The sequence below is a fragment of the Thermobia domestica genome, chromosome 15 (genome assembly GCF_964235325.1).
Source record: "Thermobia domestica chromosome 15, izTheDome1.hap1.1, whole genome shotgun sequence".
Lineage (NCBI taxonomy): Eukaryota > Metazoa > Arthropoda > Insecta > Zygentoma > Lepismatidae > Thermobia > Thermobia domestica.
Genome location: NC_137468.1, coordinates 1,196,885 through 1,207,744, shown reverse-complemented (window position 1 = coordinate 1,207,744; position 10,860 = coordinate 1,196,885). Strand labels below are relative to the sequence as shown.

Below are 10,860 nucleotides of genomic sequence, written 5' to 3'. Positions count from 1 at the left end.
AACTGATGCAGATTCATCAATAGCTCCTGAGATTTTGATTCTCACGGACAAACAGAGTAAATAAGTAAAGAAATTTCTGGTAAAACAAAATTTGATAAAATGTATACTTTGCACAATATTACAAATAATAATAATAAATAACTCATTCTATGGAACCCAGGAGGTTGAATGCCTCGTTCACAAATGTTCTCCCCTGACTTCTATCCTTAACCAACTGGATCTTGTTTCTAACTTGTATTCCTATTTCTGCGAGATCCATCTTAATATTATCCTCCCATCTGCGCCTAGGTCTTCCTAATGGTCGTTTTTGATTGTTTTTCCAGTCAAAACTTTGAAAGCGATTCTACTATGCAGTTCCTTGTTATGAAGTTTTCGCCATTCACCATCCTCGTTCCTCTTGGGCCCGAATATTCGTCTCAGGATCTTGTTCTTAAATATTTTCAGTTTACGTTCTTTCCTTAGAGCAAGCGACCATGTTTCGCAACCATAGAGAATAACAGACATGGTTATCATTTTATATAGTTTAAGCTTCAAATTCGTCGACAGGATTCGCGACGACAAGAGATTTTGAACTGAATAGTAACACGAATTGTCTGTTTTTAATTGACATTTAATAATAATAATAATAATAATAATAATAATAATAATAATAATAATAATAATAATAATAATAATAATAATAATAATCATTATCATTATCATCATCAGAACATGGTAATATTGAATACATGCAGAATTGTGAGAATCTTCCTACAAACTTGAGAATAAAAAGGAAAAACACAGAGAAACAATAATATATACTTTGATAGCACGTATATTACTAAATCGCATGCTCAGATAAAGAATGGGAAAAATAATAATAGCACTTGTCAGTTGAAATGAATATTTCATTTCATTTCCTATTGAGTATCGAGTAATTGGTATTCCACTTGGATTGTTAACAATTTCATGGTTATGTTAGAAAAGGATATTAAAAATAAAGAGACAATTTATTAAGTATAAAAATTATTCTTATTAAAATAATAAAAATTTACAATTTACATTTTTTACAATATTACATATATATTTTAAAAATCCAATGTAAAAGGCAAGGTAAAATACTGTTCGATGTGTGGATTTCAATAAAAAAAAATACGGAAGATGGCACTATACGTCAGTCAATAAAAGCCCTGAAATTAGAAAGAAAACGTAATGTAATATCATTCAAAATAGAAAATAAAATAATATCAGTTCTCATTGTAAAGATCAAAGAAATTACATTTAAATTTATACATATGTTGTACATCTATATATATGTTTAAATCTATATATAATGAAAGTGAATATGTTGGTCACTTCATAACTCTTAAACCACGTAACCAATTTCGATCAAATTTTCAACGTAGATGATGTTCGAACCTGGGATGTTTTTTTATCATGCCACTTTGACGGTGATAGTTAGGGGAGGGGGAAGAGGGAGATATTCAAAAATGACCGAAAATGACCGATATTAGTGTCGAATCCATAATTTTCAGAATCGTTGTTGACATGAACAGTGACACACCCGATGCAGTTTAAATCCAAATTCAACCCCGAAACTTGGGAAGGTGGAGGTATATATAAATGATCGAAAATGACCGACATTAGTTTGGAATCCATAGTTTTCGGGGTCGCTGAGATGAACAGTGACACTTCTGATGCCATTTAAATCCAAATTGAGTCCTTTATGTCCAAAATGAAACGCATTCGCCCCGTGCGAAGAATGGGCATTCTGCTAGTGAATAAATAAGTCTAAACTCTCTACAGTTTGCTCTAAATATCTTTTTTTACATCTTTTAACTTACTAGCTACATGGTCATTTCACCAATCGCACTCAGACAAAAATAAATGTTTGTTATAGCAGGAAAAAATGATGTGAAAATCAAGTGTCATCATTTGACATGTAATTGATAAATTATAACAGGTGTTCAATGAGGATCATTGTTATCAGATTCTACGATGCTATTATCGTGTAACAGAAAAATGCGAAACGTAAAGCATACACATCTCTCGATCTCATTAAACTGAACAGAATTACATGAGTAAGTGTAAATCCTCATGCGTAGTCCTCCAGAAAATCGATCAAAACGAATTTTTGTGGTTCTGGAAATTATATAGTACGTTGCCAATAACAACTAAAAGCTTTTAGTTTGGTGGAACGGATTATTTATTTATTTATGTAAAGAATACACGGTTAACTAGCAGATCGTTGTATGGTGACACACAGAATACAATAGAATGGAATATTTTTTTTTATTGTTAAGTCTATAATTAAGCAATAGACAACCTCATTTGAAAGATACAAACATGATTTATGAATCACTATATACTACATTATCATATTTTATACATACATCATAACAACAAAATTTACATTCTGGCATCACCGATCAGTACATAACTTTCGAGATTCAATAAAGTCATTAATGTTGTAACAAGGCATTGCCATTACACCATTATATATTTTAGTTTGAAATTTATCCATAGACAAAAGGTGCATGTAGATTGGTAATATGTTCATAAATCTTATACCTACACTTACATAGATTTTCTTTAATTTTAGATAGTCTAGAATATGGTCTATCAATTTATTTACACGATCTAGTATTATATGCATGTATATTTTGTCTATAAGCCACTGTGCAAACGTTCTGTTTCGTGTACATCAATACCATATAAATATACAGGTTATCATAGCAAAGAGCAGCTTATGTTGCTCATTTTTGGACACACCATAAATTTTTCTAATAGACTTTCTTTTAAGTAATAGCACATCATTAATATGATTACTGTTACCCTAAAATATTAAACCATTTGCTAATACACTTTTTAAAAATGCAAAATAAGCAGTTCGCAAGTAATTCTTTGGTATTGTGACTTTTAATATCGTAATAAATATATTGCCCTTGATAATTAGCTACATATATATTTTATATGAGGTTCCCAAGACAAATACCGAAAAATAGTATAATACCAAGGCAGTCTTTTAGAGTAAATAATATTTGTCATATTTCTAACAGCAACAGCCACACACACGCACACACACACACACACACACACACACAGACACACATTGCTTGCGTAAATTTAATTTCTCGATCTCAATTTGAGAAAAGCTGAGATAAAAGCGAGTTGTGCGTAGCTTATTTTGAACTTTTGTTTGTGCTTTCACTGACACTGAGCTGATAAAGAACGATGTCTATAACTGAAATCCAAAACACCACTCACATTGCATCACGAGCGGTGTGTTCTCAGGACATTGTTTTCAGCGTAAGGTTGGCTATTAAGTTTAATCCGTTGAATTCTAAAGGTAACGTTTTATATGTATAAAGACATGAAAAGTGTTTTGTTTAGTGGGTAGGGAAATCATTTTTATTTCTGCACCTTCTATTATATGAGTGAACACTACTCTGAGTAACAGAATATATATGTAAAAGATAATATTCTCTGATTCATACGAAAATCAAAGACAGAATCATTGTTTCAGTCGATAGTATTTCATTGATTTCTTGAATGTCTGTATTTGTTCCTGAATTCGAATATTGAGGTTGCTTACTATATAAGACAGTACTCATATACCTTGAATTCCTTTAGTACAATATTGTTTGCTGGAAATTTAATTGTTATATCTCGTTTCATATTTACGATACTGATGTGTGAAATATGTTAATGTTGGTTTTAACGGAAAGCAACATACGAAAGATATAAAGAGTGATTATAGGCAATGTTTGTTTATTCTTAAAAATATACCTACACGAATAATTTATTTTAGAGTCTTTTATAGTTCTTAAGATATTTTTTCTGAATGAAAAAGATTAATTTTTGGAAAGTTCCCACAGTTTATACAACGTGTTAATGGATACTGGAAAAATTCGAAGCATAACTTACAACAGTCTTTCTAGTTTCAAGACGTATTTGATTTTAGTGTATAAAGCATTTTATTGCTTTTTTGTGAGAAAGAAGTTGTTTGTGATTTAGCAGCGTTATTAATTTCTTATGAGACATACTGTACAAGTATAAAGAAACAATTAACGAGCGGGAAATAACTCGAGTAACATTACATATTACTCCGCTTAGGTGTACACTATATCTTAGAAGTATTACAACATAACTGTGAACATAAAAGTATAAACTATATTTTTAGTGAATTGCGTACAGGTTCATTACTTACCTGCATTGGAGGGGGGGGGCACGGTGGCTCAGTGGAGCTTACCTCTGGTGTGTGGGGTTCCTTGTTTGAACCCCGACCAAGTAAGTTTGTCGTGGACAATATCGTGCTCGTGGGTTTTCTCGAGGTACTCTCATTTTCTCCCACATTTCATTCCACCAATTCTTCTATCATTCATCCGTCTCCCTTAATCTAAAGGGTATAATCGTGGGACGTTAAATTGAAATACTTCATTTAATTTTTCCTTACCTGCAGTGTAGCAGAAACAGCTACTGTAGTAAACTGTTGTATCCTTATATTATTTGGAGTTCTAAACAAATATCAACTTACCAGCTATGCAAGCTGTTAAAAAGCAGGCAGCACACCCAGCAATAAATGCACGAAAAGCCACTTCTGCAAAGTCGGATCTTCTTTCGGGAGCCATTGCGGATAAAGAGCCGATCATGATTCCTATACTTCCTGGGTTGGAGAAGCCACACAAGGCGTATGTTGCAATTGCTTCAGACCTTTTCTGCCAATTAATAATATAAAAATAGGCGCAATTTAATATCTTCGAATTATAAGAGTAACCTAATTACAAAGTGGGTGAGAACTAAGTTTACTCTATTGGGAATTATTTATAGATACTTTTTTAAACTTTTAATTGATTTTCACGAAAAAAATATATATTAATTTTCAAAGTTGGAGTAGCAATCAAATACGGTTAGGTTTATATCTTCAGTGGTAGAATACAACTATAAACGACGTAAAGTTTAAGACTGCGTAAGCGATTATGTTATTTCTTCCGTTCTACTGGTCAGAGTGGCCAGCACGGAGCTCTGATCTTACTTGTTGCGACTTTTTTCTCTTGTACTATTCTAAGTAAAAAGTTTAATGCAGCAAACACAAACTTCGTATTGGTTGAAGTATCGCATTCTGCATTGCTCATGGAGCTCTTCCGTGGGCTAAGCGGTTAGCGTACGTGCTTTTGGCGTGGGAGACACGGGTTTGATTCCCAGCGGGAGCTCATATGCTTCGGATTCCACGTTAATCAGTAGGTCCACGTCTCATATAGCCTCGTTACTGAAAGGGAAGTTAAACTCAAAATCAAAAAACCTGCATTGCCCATCAATATTTCCACCAGACTCACTTTCTAAGATAGTAGCGGCTATAACAAAATGTTTTCAGAACCTCTCATACACGTATGGTGCCTAAATGAAATTTCAATTTTGCATTTTAACTAAATTGATTATTTAAAAAATATAAAGCGATTATCAATAGGTACTTACTTTTCTCTTTTTGTAAACTATAGAATTCACTGAACATTATTAAAAACTACGGTGAACTTTGGTACTCACTAGTAATTTTTCGAACTTTTAATTTCACACAGTTCATTTTTATCATGTACTTATAAAGATTTATGTGGATTTTTAATTAATTACATAAATTACATACATTTTTTACATTTCAATTCAATACATACAGAAATGATTGATCCATTCTTATCTTAATACCTTTTCTACGTAACACATTAACGATATTAAGCACTTGCGTCCCTTTTATTTTTTATCCCATTGATGTCTATCGGGAATTATTTTTGCTTTCTTTGAAATGAACTGGAATTTTATTTGTTTGACTTTAATCATTTCCTTCTTTAAATCATTTAAGTGTTTTAACTAACTAACTAACTAACTAACTCTATGGTCTATGAAACCCGAAGGTTCAAACCCGCGTTTACAAAAGTTCTCCATTGACTTCTATCCTTAGCCAACTGGGTTTAGTTTTACTTTCTATTCATATTTTTGCGAGATCCATCTTAATATTGTCCTCCCATCTGCGCCTAGGTCTTCCCAGTGGTCGTTTTCCGGTTGAATTTCCAGTTAAGGCTTTGAAAGCGTTGCTACTTTCTTCCATCCTGGCTACATGACCTGCCCACTTGAGCCTCCTAGACTTGATGACCCTAACAATGTTTAGTAAACCGTATAAATTATGTAGTTCCTCGTTATGAAGTTTCCGCCATTCCCCATTTCCGTTCCTCTTGGGTCCGAATATTCGTCTCAGGATCTTATTCTCAAATACTTCCAATCTATGTTCTTCCCTCAGAATAAGCGACCATGTTTCACAACCATACAGAACAAACAGGCATGATTGTCGTTTTATATATTTTAAGCTTCAAATTCCTCGACAGAATTCACGACGACAAAAGATTTTGAACTGAATAATAACACGAATTCCCTTCCTTTAGTCGACATTTAATTTCTTCGTGGATATGGTTTTCGTATGTTAATATTGATTCTAGATATTTGAAAGTGTGCACTTTATTTAATATTTCAACGCATTTAAATGTTATAGTCTTTAAAATCAAAGTTTGATACGGTATATTTAATTTCAGTATTTCTAAATCTAATTTGAATTAACTGATATTAATTTATATATAATACATATTCATTTTGATATAGGAAGGGGCAAGGTAACTACTGTAGACTCGAACAATAAGTAAGTAAATCATATAATTAAAATTTCAGTCCATTTCAAAGAAAATAGAGAAATAATTCCCCATAAAAATCAACCTATGTGCTAAAAAAAAATAAAGATAGCGTAGGTAGTCAACCGATTAAACTAGGGGCGGATCCAGGACCGACTTCTGGGGGGGGGGGGGAGCGGTGGGTTTTCATACTGCTACTTTTAAGGGCTCCAAACTTTGGGATGGATTTTATTTATATATATAAAATAAGAAAGATCCGCCCCTGGATTAAACACGCCTCTGTTAGGGAACTGGTAAGATCAGAGTTCTACATACATGACATGTTCATTTGAGAACGCATCAATTGACAAGTTCTTTACTGAGACAATCTTCCCTAACAGCGTACGAAACCTTCACTTTCATTTGATATATTTTTATATTGGAGATATTCTGTACCACGTATGCATATAATGAGAAGGATTATTTACTAATATGATCAATATTAATTCATATACAACTTATCTTCTTTATGAGTACTTACCGATATTTGATTAGCTTTTATATATTTTCCTAATTCTTCATAAGCGACGAACTCATTCACAATGGTTTTAATGCCCACCAACTTAGCTACTATTTGACAGTCATCCCATTCCACTCCCATCAACCATGTCAGAGGGATGAACACGTTCGACAAAAGTGCCTACACAAGAAAACAATTGTTTATTTTATGAATCACATCTTCACAATATAGGGCGTAAAAAACACGGAGTAGTCAACTCCAATTACCAAAGTTCTTAGAGACAGAGACATAAAGCTTGTACGGAACGCTTAAATACATTGAAAAGTTAATACATATATATGGGTTATTTACAATATCTAGAGATGAATGTTTTAAGGTCTGAAAGGAGCTTCAGATAGAGTTCTTATAGTTGAAATGTGTCCAAAATAACGAAAAGTGAACTTGATTCCCTTGTGCCATATACGTGAGCCCCTCTTTTATCCTCACCAATCACGCATACACTACTCTTCCATATAGAGAGCTAAGCATAGGTTCGAGACTGAGTCTGGTACTAGCAGAGATTGTAATGAACAGATGGGAACAGAAAGTAAAAGAAGAAGGAGGACAAAATTTTATAATGTTTTGTAGGTATGTAGATGATTGTCTTGGAATATGGAAAGGTTGGATAAATTTGTTAAAATAATTGAGGACGAAGAAAAAGGGATTAGGCTAGAAATGAAGAAAGAAGAAGGGAGGAAAATCAACTTCATCGACATGACTATAAAGAAAATAGAAGGAAAATTCGAAACGAGATGGTACAGGAAAGAATGCGATGCCGGGATATAGTGCCATAAGAGGAGTGACGTAGACATGGGGACCAAGAAGAATTTTATACAGAACACGAGAAAGAAGATAGAAATGATAAATAGCGACGAAGGAAGAAAGAAAGAAGATATAGAAATACTGTGCCTAAATTAAAGGGAAACGGATACAGAAGAGAAGATTTAAAAGAAAGAAAAAGGAGAAAGGGAAGGGAAAAAGAGAAAGGGAAAAAAGGAGTGTGATAAGAAAGTGGAAAGAAGCCCAGTGGATTAAGAAATATGGAAAGGAGAAGTTGACGAATTTATCTAGTGAATTTGTGATACATGAATTATAGGAAAAAATGATAGACGAAATAGAAAGAAAGAATTAAAAGGATTAACACAAGCTATTAGAACAGGTGTGATAATAGAATAGCAGGTGAGCAATAGGGAACAGAAAGTGTAAGTAACAAACACCTAATTAAGAGTTTAGTTCTTAACCAATTAAAAGTTTTATAACAGGTGTAAAAGATTATAGATATAGGTGTAGGTGCGCAAGGAGACAAAGTGACAACATCTATTTAAAAATTTACTTTTTAGAACCAATTAGAAGTTTACGTTTCGTAAAGAGAAAGTGGGCGTGTCTTGCGTTCAGATTGTATATAAGCTGTCAAAATTGGATATTTCTCTCATAATGTGTCTGAGGAAGACTATGTTACATAGCCGAAACAGTAACACAGATATATACTCTTAGTATATATACTGTTTTGGTCAGTAGGAGTTTTATTAACAGTCTTGAATTTTCCAAAGCTACAATGAATAATTTACAAATTTAAAAAGAAATATTAGAAACTATTCATTCCAACACTGCTCATACAGTAATTAGAGTGTAACAAAAATAAGTAGAAATACTTAACATAGGTTTGTATTACTATGGAATAACATGGAATTCTCACTGTAAATCATGCAAAAGTTTTCCTTTTCTTAAACGCCTTTTTTCATTTGTAACATTAACAGCTATGTTTCCGTCAAAAAAGTCAAAACATAATTGTGATATACAAATTTTGTTTCGGTCATAGCATTTTTGATTCTGAGATTTTGTAGGCTGCTAATTTCCTGTTGCCTTTTATCATATCACTTAAGAAGTACAGATTTGAAAATTTAAGATATTACAGAAGATAAAGGTAAATGAATTAAAGGTTTTTACCTATCGAAATGCAACTATATTCTTTACTTTTCTATATCCTCCAATAGAATAAATATAATGATGATTCTTCCTGAGGTTCTTCCTGAGATTTGAAGATTGGATGGCAGATCATTAATACACCCTCCATTCCAAAAGAAACCGAACGTTTTAAAAATACAAAAAAGCAATGTACATTTTGGAACAAATCATTTTTATTAATCAATGTATTCCCCTTCTGCATCGATACACATATTTGCACGCTCCAACAAGTTGTCAAACGACTTCTCCATGTCCTTTATTGGAATGGTCTTTAGGACGGCGGTCGTCGCCTTCTCAATGGCATCAATCGATGCGTGCCACTTTCCTTTCATCGCCAAATGCAGTTTCGGGAACAGATAGAAATCGCACGGAGCGAGATCTGGTGAATAGGGCGGATGATGCAACCGAATAATGTGATTTTTGACCAAAAATTCAGTTACAAGTCGCGAACGATGTGATGGTGCATTATCGTCCAAAAGAGTCCAACTGCCGATTTCGCGATATTCGGGCCGAATACGACGAATTCTTGCCAGCAAACGCTTCATGACGCCCAAGTAAAACTCTCCAGTGACTGTCTGGCCGGGCGGAACAAATTCTTTGTGGATAATTTCTTTTGAATCGTAAAAACAAATCAGCATCACCTTAACTTTTGACTTCACCAAGCGACTTTTTTTGGGTGTTCCTTCATCCGGCGCTCTCCATTCAGCACTTTGCCGCTTTGTTTCGGGCTCATATTCAAAACACCACGTCTCGTCACCAGTTACAATCGATTTCAAAAAGTTTCGATCCTGCCGAGCACTTTTAACGATGTCTTTGCAATGTGCAATTCGATCAACTTTTTGGTCTTCGGTGAGTTTGTGTGGTACAAACCGCGAATTAACCTTCTTAAGGCCCAAAACTTCGGTCAAAATGCGGTATGCGGTTGTTTGAGGAATGCCTAATTCCATTTCAATAACTTTCACCGACGATTTTTTGTTATGTTTGATGAATTCACGCACTTTTTCGATGTTTTCTTCCGATAATCCAGTTCTGGGACGGCCTGATCTTTCGTCATCATCCAGCGTCTCTCTACCCGATTTGAATCGCCTGATCCACTCGTAAACTTGCGTACGGTATAGACACTCATCACCATATGCATTTTGTAGCATTTGGTGCGTTTCACTAAAAGTTTTACCCAGTTTAACACAAAACTCAATTGCAGCTCGTTGTTTGAAACTCATTTTCCGACCGATGTACACAACACACTGACAGTTGAAACGCAATAACTTTGGTGCCGTGCATCCAAATGTCATGACATTTATACCAGTTGTCAATGAGGGACTACGCCATCTACCGGTAAAATATTACAACAGATGGCACTAGTGGTACTATTTGTTTTCAAAAGTTCGGTTTCTTTTGGAATGGAGGGTGTAAAATCGAGTACGCATATGATATGGCTATTATAGCTAGAACCGAAGAAGTACTACAGGAGATGATTGACAAAATAGTTGACATTGGAAAGTACATGGAATGGAAATCAACATCGAAAAGTCGAAAGTCATGAGAATATCCCGTGGAAATGCGCCCTTACGGGTCAGAGTAGAACAAAGGGAACTTGAAGAGATCGACAATTTCAAATATTTGAGAAGTAGTTTGACGACAGCTTACTACACCAAAGAGATTAAGTCAAGAATAGCCATAGCTAAAGAAGCATTCAACAAGAAAGGG

The 10,860-nt window shown here is 34.0% G+C and overlaps 1 protein-coding gene across 2 annotated transcripts in view; it reads right to left on the bottom strand.

Moving 5' to 3' along the window:
* Nucleotides 1-988: 988 nt before the first annotated feature.
* LOC145672027 (putative transporter YutK) overlaps nucleotides 989-10,860 on the bottom strand; it is a 134,154-nt gene continuing 124,282 nt past the window's right edge. For both annotated transcript variants that reach the window (XM_081741220.1, XM_081741221.1), the window contains exons 11-13: nucleotides 7,171-7,329; nucleotides 4,517-4,697; nucleotides 989-1,169 (exon numbers count right to left, since the gene is read on the bottom strand). In XM_081741220.1, the coding sequence (XP_081597346.1) occupies nucleotides 1,147-1,169; nucleotides 4,517-4,697; nucleotides 7,171-7,329 (363 nt within the window). In that variant the 3' untranslated portion in view covers nucleotides 989-1,146. The remainder of the gene's footprint in view (nucleotides 1,170-4,516; nucleotides 4,698-7,170; nucleotides 7,330-10,860) is intronic.